Here is a 16650-nt window from a genome sequence, read left to right as displayed (position 1 = left end):
TTAAATGATTAAACACTATAATCTGTTGCAAAATTCAGTGGAAACACTTCTAAAGTACAGGGAAACATAAGTAAATACACACAAACGCAGTGTATATGTATGTGCATATATATATATAGTATAGATAGATATACATAATATACATGCAAGGGACAATTCTGATACATTTTAGATTTGAGTTTTCAGTTTTATATGAATTTTAATGTTTTATATAAAAATTTGATGAAATCTTTTTAAGGTTTTTGATCTCAAATGGACCATTGTATATTTTCCCTTTCGCATTTTTATTTTTCGTTTATGTTTTATTACAAATTCTTCCTTTTAATTGGATTCGTTTTGATATTGTGTTAAACCTCCTTTACACGATTCCAATGAATTATATTATAGCTTATGATTTGGTGTATTTAATTACGGCAAAGCACACGAGGGCTATCTCCTAAGGGGAGGGATGGCTTCGTGAAGGACTTTCTAAGGGAAACTGGCTCGTATACACGTTACACATGGGGAAAACCACGAAAACATCCATGCAGCCAGCCCGTTCGCGGGATTCGAATCTCGGACCAAACTACCAGTGTTCAACGACTTTACCGCTCGGCCGCTGGTGGGCTAATTATATTATAGAAAAATTGCCTTGTTTTACCACAATTCAATAATAAATTTAGATGCTTTAAGTTTATATATATGCATGCGTATAAATATATATATACATGTATATACAGGGTGGTTCAAAACTATATCTGAAAAATGTAAAGACGCGTAGAGGGGACCTAAATAAGCAGGTTTCAGATAGGGATGAGTATGCAGTGATGCCGCGTTGAACCGGTAGAGAGTGCTGATCAGTACGACGTATAAAAGCGCTGCGCCAACTGGATTCTTCATTTTCCTCATAGATGTGGAGCAGCATGCATCGTTACACCAATGTGGAGCTTACCGACATGCATTTCGTGTATGAGGCTGCACAAGTAAATGGATTAGATGCTCAAAGAATGTATAGGGAGCGATTCTACATCACCTGAACGTTTGGTCGATGTTCCTCCAGCTGTTCGCAGACGAATGTGGTTCCCGCACGATGGAGCGCCAACTTCAGCCGGAACGTCAGGAATCACCTGGACGCTGTTCTGATGATGTAGCATTGAAATTGGTTGATTTCCTCTTCTTTCATTTTAATTTTTTTGTTGATTATTTTTTTGAATTTGGGTTTTACATGTTTGAGGAATCTTAATTTTAAAATTTTAATTCTTCTTTTGTACATTTATAGGATTTTTTTTTTAATTTATTGCCTTTGAATTCTTATGAAAAGTTTTTGGTCTTTGTGAAAAGTTCGTACTAAATTTCTTTTTTTTTATATATATTTACTGACAAATTTTCAGCTGTATAATGCGAGAAAATTCTTGGAAGGATTATACATTCTTCTTTTAAAAAACTATTTGTATATGTATATATACAAATAATTCCTACTTTCTGCATGCCTTCGTGGTTTGTATATATATATATATATATATATATAATGTATGTATGAACTTAAATCCATTTAGTGCGAATACAAGTTATTATTACTTGCGCAATCTCTATAAAACCAATCTACAAACTGGTTAAGCTCGAATATTTGCAAGAAAATAATTGCAAGAAACATTTTAGAATGTTTTTTTCCTCACAAATCATTCAATGATTTGGCTGATTTCCACCTCAATATACCATATTGACCAAGGTTTGAAATAAAAACTAATGTCACTGAAAAATTTCAATTTTTCAGTTATTCTAAATTCCACTATCGTTACAAGGTACCATTATTTTAAATTACGCTTTCATTACGTAAGCCGGAAATTCTTCAAGTAATAGTCATTGCGTTTTTACGCAATTTTCAGGAAGCTTTAAAACCCATTTACGAAAGCTAAAATAAGAAAGAAATCTATTAATGGTAATTTCAGTAGAAGATATTGGATCATTATGCATCCTTTGTAGTCTTCTATCATTAAAATTCTTTTATCCAATCTATATTGAATCCTTCGTTTCCTACTGTAATTTCAATCTCATGTACATTACATTTAAAAAGATTTCAGGAATAAATGCTTCTTGAGTAGTTGCAGATTCAAAGTTCCTATCTTTAAAATAAATAATAAAATATGATTTTTTTAGATTCACAGAAAATATTATCTGTAACTTATTTTCATTCTTCAAAATTTTGAAATTTAATGTTATTAAAACAAACTGACATTATTGTGAGAAATTTACATTAGGAATTTTAAAAGAATTACCTACTTTTATCAAGTACTTTTGTACTGTTTCCTAGCGAATTTAAGAAAATGCATTCCTTTTTCTTCATTAATTTGGTTATTAAAATCATTTTTATTAATGACGTATTGTTTTTTACGAAGACTTTACAAAAATTTGCATTCAAAATACTTTTGAATAAAAGATTCCGATGTAACCATCGTTTCTACCAGAAATCGTTCGTATTTAATTCAATTTTTTAACTACAAAATGGGTCATAAAAAGCCCTTAACCACCAAATTGTTTCATGAATGCGGGAAGCTAGATGTATAAGTATAAAATATTACATGAAAGCAATTGGAGCTCTCCTGGTTAAAGATTTTTGAAATTAGAGATGCCATTGTGGAAACTGTGATCGATAGTGTAAATCATCAGCAGCAGACGTGCTGAGTGCTAACAGATTAGTTTCAAAAGATATATTTCCCACAACCAATAGATAGAATAGAACGCTTGAAACGCAGCGTTGATATCAAATAACTAGAATGATTTCGTCATTAAATGCGCCTTTAGCATTATAAAGCAAATGCAAATTAGAACTTCATATACCTGCAGAAATATGCAGACCATTCAGAAGGATATTCAGCATTTCTGGGTTACAGTACTGTATTATTACGTTTTTCTTCACGTACGGGTTCGGGATTTGGAGGGAATAACGAGAACAGCACTTAATGAAGTATCGAAACACAATTTATTAGCCAGTATTACACAAGACAGCTCCAAAATCACGTTTGCAGTTGTCGAAGAACTACCATAAATACGCTGAAACAATCAGCGACTCAGCCTTCAGGTTATCAGGCTACAACGAAGAAAACAGCTTCAGACAAAGCACCAGAGTACAACTCCCGACTTGGTTCGGTCGTTCTTGGACCTCATCACACTCTAAGGCAAAACGACGATGCACTAACTCGCGATACACTAAGAGACTTTCTCGATGCACTAGACGAACAACCCGGCACTCGCTCACTGACTCTTAGCTAACTCGACTAGGCATTGACTGACTGACTCTCCGCGCACCATCAGGGTTGATATAGCTTTTGGCTTATGTTCGAGAACATTCTGGGCCAAACCGGTAAGAATTCGTTCTAGAAGGTTCTCCATCCGTCTATAGCATATCGGCAGTTTTGTTACCAAATGTCTCCAAATGGGTGATTTCTCGCCAAATATGGCAACCCTGCCTTCTCTTGCCATTTACAGGCAGCCCTAAACCTGCTTCGCGGGAAACCTATCTTATCGCCTCTGGACATTTCGTAATAGGATGTTTGGAATTCACAGATTGCTAACATCGAAAGATAAGAAGCTGTGCTTCATCGTAAACCGCCCCTCCCCACAAAAAAAAAAAAAAAAAAAAAAAAAAAAAAAATTAAAAATCTGAAAGGTTTCAGATTTAAAATTACGTTCAAAGGGGCGTTTTTTTCTAACGTTCTGTGTGTTACCTTTATTTATTAAATGTCACGTTCTTTGCACTTAAACTATAAAATTCAGTTCACTAGCAATGTCGCAAAATTATTTTTAAATGTGCGTATCTTTAGAATTTCCGATACACAGTTTCGCACGCTGAAGATAAAAAGGCTCTCCCCCCCCGGTAGAGTTTTTCCATTCCTCGCTTTGCAATCCTTGAGTTTATTAATCAAAAAGTCGTTACAGTTTTACAAATAGGAAATCGATAATAGAACAAATTCCAAATTTCAAATTTGTAGGAGAATAACGTCATTCAAAATTCGATGCAGGACTCTAAGATTTGGCGGGAAAAGTTTGAAAAGTGAAACGGAGATTTATAGTTATTCAATGCAAAATCGCAAAACGAAAACAATAGTCCTTCAGGGACAAAGCCCCTTTGGACTAAAAATAATATTGTCAAACATTAAATATGTTATTATTCTATAAGGCCATGTTTATGTAATGTATTATTATATAAGGTTATGACGTTGACGACACATTTTATTTAAATAGATGTTTTTGGTAACTCTTTTGTTTCAGATTAAGATAATTGACACGGTATGTTATTGCCACATTATTTCTTTTATTAATGTTGAGAAAAAGTTGTTTTATTACATTAAATTTGAGCCATACGTATACGTATTTACCTGAAATGTCCAATGTTTTTGTTTCCTGGTTTGGCAATAAAATAATTATTTACGAATTGGTTGTTGCCTGAAATGATTAATTTCCATTCATTTGGAAGTGTTTTTATGCATTTTCTTTTTAAATGTATATAGAACTCATAAATTTTGCTTTGGTCGCAGTTCATTAGTTCTCAGCTTAATTAGTTCATTTTAATTAATTGTTAACTAACAGCTCATTTTATTTAAGAGTTCAAAGAATAGTTCCTTTTAGTTTCAGTTCTTCAGTACATAAGAAATTATAAATATTGTTTTGGTCGTAGCTCGCTCATGCCTGCTTTTGTTTTATTATTACAATGTACATAACTTTGAAGTTGCGCAGAAACAATGCGCTGTACATAACGTTGAAGTTGCGCAGAAACAATGCGCTGTACATAACTTTTATTTCCGGTAGGAGGCAACATACCGCCCACGTTGCAATATCTATGATATACAAACTAAATCTAAGCATATAATTCAATATCAAATGCTAACAATTCAGCTATTCATTTTTTAAGCGTTAACAAAAGACTTAAAGTTAGTAAATCATTTATAGAATGAAACAAACAATTCAGAAAATTCGATAAAGTTTCAACATTTGTAAATGTTTTCAATAATTATATCAACATTTCAAATAGTAAAAAAAAATTCACATTTTTTCATCAAAATTATCAAAATATAAGTATAATAAAGAACAGTGTATATTTTTGTTTAATAATGAAACTTAATCTTTGTAGTTATCCTCAATGGGCAATAAATAAATTTTTGATATTGGCCCTTTAATTGGACCAAATTTTGTGTTAATGACTGCTAATCGTATCTTACCATATTTACCAGGAATTGTCTAATCAATTCTTCCTAGTAACCATTTAAATAGAGGTAACTGATCATCTTTAATAATAACCATTATATTTTTCTTTATATTGTTCTTTGAAAAATACCATTTCCTTCGTTGCTGCAAGTGATTAAGATAGTCAGTTATCCATCGTTTCCGTATAATCTGTATCAGTTTAGTTAATTTTTGTCATTTTGACAATATGCTTTCTGACAAATCTAAAATTTGAGGTTCTACAATTGAGTTTATGTGTCTATCTATTAAAAAGTGACCTGGTGTTAAGGGTTCGTAATCTGGTGGTTCAGACGATAATGGAGAAAGAGGTCTCGAATTTAGTATTCCTTCAATTTGATCAATTACGGTTAAAAATTCTTCACAGGTTCGTTTAACATCGGAAATAGTTCTTTTACGATGAAATTTAAAAGATTTGATTCCAGCCTCCCAAATTCCACCAAAATTGGGGGCACGAAAAGGAATGAATTTCCAAGAAATATTTTCAGATGCCAAATAGTTATCCAAAACTTCATCGGTACACTAACTAAAGAAGGAAGTTTCTTTAACTCTTTGTGAGCTTCTACAAAATTAGTTGCATTGTCACTAAATAGGCATGAGCTTTTACCTCTACGCGAGAAAAATCGTTTTAAACATGCAATAAAGGCTTGAGAGCTTAAGTCAAATACTGTTTCTAAATGAATCGCTTTTGTACGTATTATACTGGCAGTGTTTCTATTAGCTTTCAGTTAGTTCACCTCATGGTGTTTCATTTTGAGCGTAATTTTGTCATCGATTTTTAACCTACTTCCTGATAAGCTATCCTCTTCAAATTTTGTACAGTCACTGTTGATCGAGCAAAAAGCAGTTTCGTGGAGTGATATTTTCAAAATTCGTTTCAGATTTTTTTATTTAGTGTTTAATCGATTTTTTTGCTCGTTTAACGAACATACTAAACATATCATCTATATCATATATCTATTTGCACCATCAAATACCAGTCTTTTTAATGAAACTTGAATCTGTACCTTAATTTCGGAATTTTTGGAGAATTTTTGAACATCTCCGATTCTTTGTACTATTTGATGTTTATAATTTTAAAGTTTTAACTTTTAAAAATGTATCGGATATAAATTTTTGAACTTTAAACAGCTTACAAAACAAACTTTCCACTCGGTTTAAAAAGAAGAGTGATAAAAAAGAGAATTCGCTGAGCAGTTTCCTACGTTAAAAGAAAAAAACTGTGTAGCAGTCTAAAGCAGATGGAAGGAGACAAAAAAGCGTTTATAATGGAGAAATTGCTTTTGCATTTGCCATTCTTCGAGCATTTTATGATGAAGTTTGCCACCTGGGCGTTTTTAATGTCGAAAGGGCGATATTCCTTTTTATAAGTATTTTTTTTTTATTGATAACGTGTAATTGATACTAAAAAGCAGAAAATAAAATACAATAAAAATATATACAATAAGCTTTTATTTAAAATGGTTAAGACAGCTGATCCATTAAAAGGTGAAAACAAATTTGTCATATAATTTAACGGGGAATAATAGATTAAATAATTCCATTTATAGAATGCAGGTACAATTTTTTATCACGAATAATAAAAGCATGGGGTGCCCATGATAAATTTAAGAAGCCAATGGCTTATACATTTTATAATACAATTAAAATTAACGGGTTTTGTTTACTAGGTGCACTTCCTTCTATAAAGTTATAGATGAATTCTGTAAATAGAGTTATTTAACCAGTTACTCACATTAAACTATATGATAAATCATTTCCCTCTTGTAGTACATTAATTTTCATATCTATTTTAAATGAAGGGTTTTGTAAAAAACATATTTCAATTGCACGTAATTAAATATCTGTGCCAAAATATAGTGATAAAATATTATTAACGTCCGCTTGCGTACGTAAATTTTGTAAATTTTCTATTAAGAACGCACGTGGTTGAGATATAGTTAATGAAATTAACCCAAAGTGCAGAATTGGTTTGCATTTTCGCATGCATGAGAGAAACCTACATTACATATTAGATATACGTATTATTCTACTTTCGAAACCAATTTCAGCCCTTGTGAATTATGAAGATATTTAACATAATTGGGCCACTAAAACCTCTTTCTCTTTTGTAAAAGTTTGCTTTTTCATAATTATCTCAATAGTCTCAGTACCATAAACTGAATACTTAATGCACGTGTAATAACAATGAATCTGAAGAAATATGGGGATATATTTTTTGACATCTGCAAACTGGGATGATGAAATTTTATTGGTTATATTTCCAACATTCTTTCAAAAAATATGTAAATTTTACTAAAAAGTAAAAATTTTTGAAATAAATCAGAAAAAAGCTGCGAATTTATTTCGATTGAATCTAAATTTTGAATTGTGAAAGAAGGCATCAAGTAAGCTTATTTAAAAAAAAATATACTAATAAATATATGTCAAAATACAATTAACACTGAGAAGCTAAAATTTTGAGAGCTATGTTTTTAAAAACTGCCCGTCCGAGTTTTACAGAACTTAGCAGTTTGGCGTAATTTGAGTGGTAGAATCGAACAATGGAAAAAGAATACCTATGCTAAAACAAACTCTATATATAAATGTGATACATATCCTAAGTCGCGCTTTCGAGACATAAAAAACGCAAGTTAAATTTCGTCAATCGGCCCAATAGAAAGAAGATACAGAACTGTCAATTTTTTTTTTTGTCCAGAGATGCAATTTGTCCAGAAGGATTACTAATTTCGTTTTGGCATTTTGCTCTGAAATTTCGGTTCACTTTTCAGATTGTTGCCACCAGATATTAGAGCCCTGTATTATATTTAAAGGAATTAAACAAAGAAGAATCTACATAAATTTATATATGTTCTCGCATTGTGATAAAACGACGGTACCTACAGCCATCAAAGTTTGAATAACGTACGTTTCCACCGGATATGGACATCTGTAAGCGCAAATTTGGAACTTATTTTATTATTTATTTCGTATTTTTCAAACATTTAACAAATTTTTGGTTAACAAACTCAACGATTTAAAAGCGAGCAATGGCAACACTGTACAAAAAAAAAAAAAAAAAAAAAGTTTTATTTCCAGCGCTTGAAATTGTATATCGGAAGTTCTAAAGATATGCCCATTTCAAAATTATTTTGCAATATTGCTATTGAACTGAATTTTATGGTTTAAGTGCGAAGAACATGATATTTAATAAATAAAGGTAACACACAAAACGTTAATACACTTAGGTTCCATTTTAATTGCGTTGACTTGAAACATGGTTTGTAGACGAAAGTAGAGGAATCTTAGACCACTCGTGATTGCTAGTATCTCTATCCTTTGGTCTATGCTTTACAGATTTATCACTCGAACAGGATATACAAGCCTGTGCCGTATCTTTCTGTCATTATATATATATATATATATATATATATATATAGCAGCGAGAGCGAGGTGCAGAAAGCGAGTTTTAGGTACAAAGCTGTACTTTCCAAACAAGCCTTTATAAACAGTGAAACCAATTAAACAATCCTTTAAGAACAGTGAAATCACACACCAGTCAGTTAATGAAGGATGGGCCCAATATTTATATAGAAAGGCTTGTTTTTAGAGAATTGTGGTGTCTTCGTTTTATGCAACATTAGAAACTGAAATTGAAAAAAAAATAAAAATAAAAATAAAAAAATAAAAAGAACGTTACCATAAATTTAGAAGAATATTCCGATAATGTATATATATATATAATGTTGTAAGTTAAATTATAAATATGAAAATTTAGAATTCTGCAATTTATGTCATTTGTTATAATGTATTAAGATAAGTGATGAGTGTTAAAAATATTTCGTTTGTGGTAATCGATGAGCAACTAAAGCTTTCTCTGAGGAATAAGTATTATTTGGAATTTTCAAAAACAATTACTTTTTCGAAATTGGACTGAAATTTAAACAGTACTCTAAATTTGTGATTATTTAATAAAATAGTGTAAAATTCATATTGTACATTTAAAAACATGTTTTATTTAAAAATTGTATTAATTTCAATAATATATATATCTATATTTTCTTTTTCAGTAACACCTTTTTCTGTTAAAAATAATATTTGTCCTTTTCTCTATTTGAAGGGATGTAAGATAAAAATTGTTTAAACCAAAATTCTAAACTACTGCCAATATAACGTTCCATTTTAATTTGGTTTTTTTTTTTCTAGTTTTGCTCCAAAAATAGTAGCAGACTATAATAAGTCGTTCTAAACTGCGTCATATCAAAATTATTTCATGTTATATGATTCTTGTATAACAGTAATGACACAAACGTTTTCATAATGCTTCATTTAATAACCATTTCAAATTTGGGAATCTAAACTTAATATTATCCATCAAAATAAAGCTAAACTAAAACTCAGTTATTCTCAATAGCTATCAACTTAGATATGTCGCATTTTCTCTCCTGCGAACATGCTAATGCCTGCTCATGTGTCTTCAAATATATTTTCGGAAATCTATAAGGTACCGATAGCCCGTCAAGACAGGCCCGATTACTACGCTAGCTCATAGGTTTGCCTTAAAGAGTATTTATCAATGGAAATAAATAAATATTAAGCCAGATATGACTGAAAGTACTCCAGTCCTCTTCTCTAAATTCCATATACCACCAAGGGCAGCACCTTCAAGAAATATTTCTGTAAAAGAATACTGTCACGCGAAGTGAAAGGGAAAGAGCCACAAATAGTAGAACAATGTTTACGGAAGAAACAGGAGATATTCTCGCGTTACTTTTTGGTGTTGAGTGAAAATAACGAATTAATAATGCCACACCGCTAGCAATTTTCATTCGTGGATAGGGTACAATTAGGAAGAATTTATGACCTTGATGTCATTAAAAGGAATGCCGAGCCCATTCGACATTCTTTGCATAAAAAAGCGATCTTCAGAAAATACCTTTTGCGTAGGAAGGGAGAGAAGGAAATTTCGAGATTATTAATTGATTAAATGAACTCCGATATGTGTGGATATATCTAAAATATTTCATTCACTCTTAAATATAGTGTTACGAATTTGGTTTTTAAAAAGCTAATGTTAGTTCAATTATAAATTAAATGGTTTTATTTCTCGCGCAGTGCAGCGCGTGACGAAGATTAAAAGAAAGCTAAGCAGGAAAATTGAAAATACAAGAGCGCGTGCATTAAATAAATAAATATCTCTTTTTGATTTCGAGAAAGTACTGGAAAATTCTAGCGCGTGATTTTAAAATCTTATAAAAGGAGGAAAACATCTCAGTTTGTAGTAGTTGCTTAGTTTGTTGTTTAGAAAACTGCTCTTGTTGATTGTAGCGAATTCGCGGATTAGCGTTCTTTAACTGTTTTGAATTACGTTCTATTGGACATTTGAGTAGTTAAAAGATAACTACTGTGAGATATTGTAATACTGCATGATAATTTGAGAAAATTTAAGCATTTTTGTTGTGATAATAATAAATTTTTGATCATTTTTTTCATCGGACTTGTGCTTTCATTTCATAACGAACCCGTACGCACGCAACAATATATTAAAAGAACTAATCGAATTTAAACTTCCTTTGAGGTAACATGTGTCTTACATTCTATGAACACTTGGGCTAAATTTCTTAGCACCTGCTTTTATTGTCTTCTATGCTACACACATATATACATATACCCATGCAGTTAAACCCTCTTTTATTATTATATGTTGTTAAATGTATTTCCAAAGTAATTTTTTGTTTTGTTTTTTGGCTGAAATCAATTTTTTTACTGCTATTTTAATCCGTTCGCATTCTAAAGTGTAACAGTTCAACTTTCTGTACATCATAAGCGTTTTCAAAACATCTTGGTAATTGTAAATTGTTGAAGGTCGCTATAGAAATGCAGGAGTATTCATAATTCTGTCATATATAACAAGATAATTACGCAACTCGTAGAACGTTTGACTATATTAAGGCAGAGAAATCAACTCATCGACTTTTAAGAATGATGTATGTGAGTTATATATTTCAAAAATGATTAGTGTATTTACGTTTCGTTCTACGGCAGATACCTATGTGAGGTACGTTTCGTTTAACATGCATTTTGGTGCACCTCGATATATCAAAGTCACCGACTAGTCAACATCGCCAGAGATGTAATTGCAAAGATACTGGAGATTCGTATTGATGGTACCAATGCAGTATTTTTGACAATACAATTATAAGGCATTTTCAGCCTTCTTTCTGCATGCCTTCGTGGTGTAATGGTTGCACACTCACGACGTATTCGAGAGGTACAGGTTCGAGCCCCGGCGAGGGCATTGCACATTTTTCACGTCTTCTCCTTCAAAATCCTAATGACTCTACAACATCCAGTTGTCATAACACAAGATTAAATGGAAGAACATCGTATGAACACGCTTTCTCTTTTTCTTTGCTTCTTACCCAAATATGTGGTAAATTTTGATCTATTTACTCTTACAAAAGATCTCTATCTTTGTTAAAAAATTAATTCAGATACTGCAGTAAAAATGTCGTAAATAATCTCTATGACACGGACTTAGAATAGCTGTTTTTTTTAAATACATATAATCATCTTTGTTTTCATTTAACTATAGTAACAATAAGCTTTCTAGGATGGCTAGTTAAATCTTACCAGTGGCCCGTATCTACTCTAGCTACTAAGATAATTTATATTAATGATCAATTTATATTGAGCTTTCGTGAAACATATGATTAAACATCAAAGACCGTATAAATATTTCAGTGTAGCAAAATTTGGTATAAGTTCTGTAATTTACTCGTTATGAATATTTAGAACGTTTAAAAGTGTTTGAATAATCTTGTTTAATTCCTTAATTGAGAATAAATATTAATTTCGAGTTATGAAAAGAAGTAAATTTTTACCATAGCTCATATACTTTATTGCAAGTATGACCAATAATAATTTTATTATCTTTCTTAAACTTTCGTTCAACTAGCTAAGAGAAATGGATCCTGGCAACTGTTTTTCGTAAGGAATTGCCTAGAGTTTTTCCATCAGTTCCCGTTCTTTTCTTTTTATCCATTCTTTAGGAGATCCAATTTGTAATCGATTCCCATGAGTCATAATTTCTGGGGACACTAATAACTCAGGAAGAAAGAAAATCAATAGATTTAAGCACTTTCGAGATTTGAAATGTTACCGAAACGCCTTTACCTTGAAGCTGGATGATCCGGATAATCTTATTCATTGCCATGTCTACGCATCTAATGATTTCTGCTTTCTTATTTTAAATACAGTAGACTCGCATTATCAAAGATTCAGTCGTAGCAAACGGATGGACAGAAAAAAAATATTCTTCATTAAAATATTTTATTTGAAAGTTCATGCTTTTAAAAGTTAATGCTGTGGGAAATTATTTACGTTATTTAACAGTTAATTTTATTTTGAAGCAACTTTTCGATTATTCTCGCTTTCAACCCAGGCTTTCTTTCCAGAATGTAAATGAGTTAGGGGGCGTGCATTTAAATGAGGTAGAAAGAAATTATTATTTAAGGGAAGGTTTCGTGAGGTGAATTTAGAGACAGAAAAAACGAGAGAGCGTGTTTTGCCTGCCTGAAGGCCGTGTTGTTATCTTAGAGTTATAAGCAATTAGCCTTCTGTGGCCTTGAACGCTTCTAGCCATTAAGCTTTTTTAACGCCGACTCTCGCCTCCCCCGGGAGGGCGGTCGACGTAGAGAACTCTGCGAAGCTACTGGCTAGAATCTGTTCTTGCGCAGTCTCGGCCACAGTTATATACAAATGAACGTGGTGTTTCTGGAGGCTCCGAAAAGGTCACTTATTGCCCGGCCAGGGGATCTGGCATGTCCTAGAGCAAACGGCTCTAAGGCCCATATCACACGACGTTTGTTTCACTCGAACAACTGTTTCGGACAATTTTTTTCACTAGTTTACTATTGAAAGAAAGACGTGCGACTTTTTCCTTCCTTTCCAAAAAAATTGCAAGTTGTTCGTTTTCAACCAATCAGCTATCAGCTTCGAATGCTATCAGCTTGTTTGTAATAGGAAACCAGTTTCCCCTGTGTTAACCTCAAAGAGATCTATGGTGATTGGCTGTTGTGACAAAGCAGAAAAATTGTCCCAAACAGTTGTTCTTCCGAAACAAACCGCCGTGTGATCGCAGCCTTAGGCCAGTAACCCTGGGTGGCGTCCCGGGTACGCTGGGTAATGTCCCTCTGCGATGGGCAGCCCGAGCGACTTGGCAGGTAGCAAATCATAGTCCGCTATGCGGCATTTTTGGTGTCGCAAGAACGATGCTTCCTTCTCTCCAAGGTGCGAGGGCAGAGGTTAAACCTCAATGCCTGGTTCTAAGGGGTGAAGTCTGAACCACAGTGGGTTGAGACTCGCGGAGTGAGAAACGCCAATACTTGTATTTCACGCCGACTCTTTTATGGGTCTGAGCCCTCTTGAGCTTTAAGTGACCTGTGAAAATCCGTTAGGCTAACTTAATTCTATTCGATTTTTAAATTAATTGTTACCTTTGGTGCCTTTTGAGTTAAGCCAAAAGTGTTGGCTTTTTGTAAGCACAAGCTGGTGTCTCTATGAATATATTTAGTTAATAAAGGTTCCTTTACAACTTTTTTCTGGACTTTTTCGTACTTGAGAATAATTCCTTACGTAGTTTGTTGACGTCTAGTTAGTTTATGTTCGCTAAAAATACTAGACGTTTCAGTGCATTTGAACATAATAGTATTCCTATTTGTCCAGCAGGATGATATTAAAGTGGTGATGAGAGGGTATTTTAAATATTCAATATGTACATTTTTATAAAACCAAATAAAGTATGGTATGCATTTGGAATGCATTTGCAAATTTAAACAGCTCGTGTTAGATATTATATCATACGACAAAGTATAAAAAAATTGCTGTTTCAAAGAGGACAAGTTTAAACATGCGTTTTGGTTTTAGGAAAATAAACTTTTTAAACGTTTAATTTCATAGATTCACCTCACAGAACTGACACTTTTAAAATAGCATACAAAATTCAAACGTACTGCAGAGAATAGATATAGAAAGTGACGATTAAGGTCAATCATAAATTAAATATCCTATGCTCAAAATATACATGTTATAAATCCTCATAGAAGAAGAAATTTAATTCCTTAGACTATCCTGAGTATGTTTATTCTCAGATGTCCTGAGGACATCGCAATTTAACATCCTGAGGATGTCTTGTTTAAGTCGCTATTTCCCGGGATATGTGAGGATGTCCTGAAGATGATGATTCTCAGACATCCTAAGGCCCTCACCAGTTTCAACTCCTGAGGATATTCATACTGTATTTTTCAGAGGACTTCCTTTCTCCCAAACCTACCAATTTTGTTGTTGTTGTTTTTTATTTGATACTCAGAACTTAAAGCATGCACATAATTTAACTTGTATACGTATTTTATTAAGAGTTGGTTTTAAATATTGTTCAGTAAAAATATTGATATCCAGGTTATTTTCTAATTTATAATATTTCCATTTTATTTATTGTTAAGAAAATAGGATATTTTTCTTACTTTATGTACAATGCTTGCCTCTTGCTTTTAACACTATTCTATTTTAAAATTTTAGCCGCTATTCCTAATCAAACTTTAATAATAACGAGTATCAGTTAAGCAGGGAAATAATTTGTATGAATTAAACGCGTATGTTCTAAAACAAGAATATTGAAAAAAAAATAGATATGTCATTTGCGTTTTTCATACAGTTGTACCTCTGCTCTGCGGCATTTTTAAAATACGCCTAACGTGGTAGACCTTCTGTTTCAATGCAAACATTTTCTGTATGATGTGATAACATCATGCAGAAAAATGATATGGTATATAATTATATCATCATACCGATGACATAATTTGAAGTGATATCATCCAAGAAGACGCATTTCACGTTGTAAAGAAAACAGAAACACATCTTTCAGCCTTTGGCTCATTTGAAACAAAAAACAAAGAAGCTTGGACTTTATTAATCAGAAGCAGATCTCAGTCTTGACGCAATCAACTTATTAATTTTAAAAGCCCAGTTTGGGACAAATAAAAAAGCAAACATTATGTCAATGCTTCTAACATCAACAGCGCTAGAGTACGAGTAATGTTCCCGATTACCCTTGATGAAAGTTACGTATGTACATCACTTATACATTTTACTGCATTTCATAATGAATGACAAATAATCTAATTGATTTATCTGAAGATTTTATTCAAAAGTTACATTTGAATAATACTGAAATTTATTCTGCATACCATTACCAATTTTTTAATTCTTTTACAGCTGCAAGATTTGAACAACCAAAACTCCCAGTGATGGTTTTTATCCACGGGGAATCGTACGACTGGAATTCTGGGAACGCTTATGATGGCAGTGTTTTAGCCAGCTTCGGGAACGTTGTCGTCGTCACTATTAACTTCAGGTTAGGATTGTTAGGTAAGTGAACATTTTCTTCACTCGAAATGAGCATTCATTCATTCATAATGACGGAAACCTAATATTCTTTTCAAATCAGACTTTATGAAGCAATTAAAAATTAGGAAAGTTTTTGGATATACTCGTATGAGCCCAAGGACATGAAGAAAATTCTTTTCTCATTAACAGAGTTTCAACATTTAAAAAGACAGTTGTTTCCTAGTTCTTATTTAAAAACATACCAGTCATACTAATTTAAGGTAAAAAAAAAAAAATAATAAGCTTTATATTTTCAAATTTTCGCACGACTAGTTTGGATGGTTTTACCGAACCATCAGCCTCAGCTGCTAAAGTGCAAATGAACGAGATAAGACATAGTGAAAAGATAAGACAGAATAAGATAAGAATGGCTGAACAGAAATTAATCTAGGACTGGAATTACCAGCCATTCTTATCTTGTCTTATCTTTTCACTACATCTTATATCATTCATTTGCACTTTGGCAGCTGAAGTTGTTGGTTCAGTAAAACCATCCTAACTAGTCCTGTGAAAATTTGTAAGTATAACATATATTTTGTTGTTTGACTATTACATTGTTATTTGTTCGGTAGAATTTTAACCTAAAATGATAGTTATAGTCAATAAGAAGAGAAAAGAAACAAACTAAATTAAAATAGGTTCTCCGCAAATGTTTGATTTTTTTTTTAAATATGTATGTATCTTTTTGAAGATGGTTATATGGAAATAACACTGTCTGTACATTTAAAAGTGTGAATGTGCAGAAACTACCATTCGTCTTATAGAAAATTATAAAAATTGAAAACAAATGCCTTGTGTTTCACCATGTCACTGATGAGTAATATGTTTCCATCGTTCCGTTTTGTTTTACCTAGAAATACTATACGTAACAATGATAGCTGAGTGCCATAAAAAAGTATTAATTATTTAATCTTTTTATAAATAATTCGCCCGATCTCTTAAAATCAAAATTTAAATATGTACACTGGAAAAAAAAAAGACCGTTTTATCTCTCCCGTTTTACTGGGC

The 16650-nt window shown here is 32.2% G+C and overlaps 1 protein-coding gene across 2 annotated transcripts in view; it reads left to right on the top strand.

Moving 5' to 3' along the window:
• Positions 1-16650, top strand: part of LOC118190644 (neuroligin-4, X-linked-like) — a 527548-nt gene that overhangs the window by 279434 nt on the left and 231464 nt on the right. For both annotated transcript variants that reach the window (XM_085813109.1, XM_085813110.1), the window contains exon 2: positions 15472-15624. In XM_085813109.1, the coding sequence (XP_085669235.1) occupies positions 15472-15624 (153 nt within the window). The remainder of the gene's footprint in view (positions 1-15471; positions 15625-16650) is intronic.

The sequence above is a fragment of the Stegodyphus dumicola genome, chromosome 3 (genome assembly GCF_044657685.1).
Source record: "Stegodyphus dumicola isolate Sdum_Otavi_A_Nest chromosome 3, ASM4465768v1".
In the NCBI taxonomy this organism is placed as follows: Eukaryota; Metazoa; Arthropoda; class Arachnida; order Araneae; family Eresidae; genus Stegodyphus; species Stegodyphus dumicola.
The sequence above is the reverse complement of the archived record's forward strand: the minus strand, read 5'-3'. Positions and strand labels throughout refer to the sequence as shown.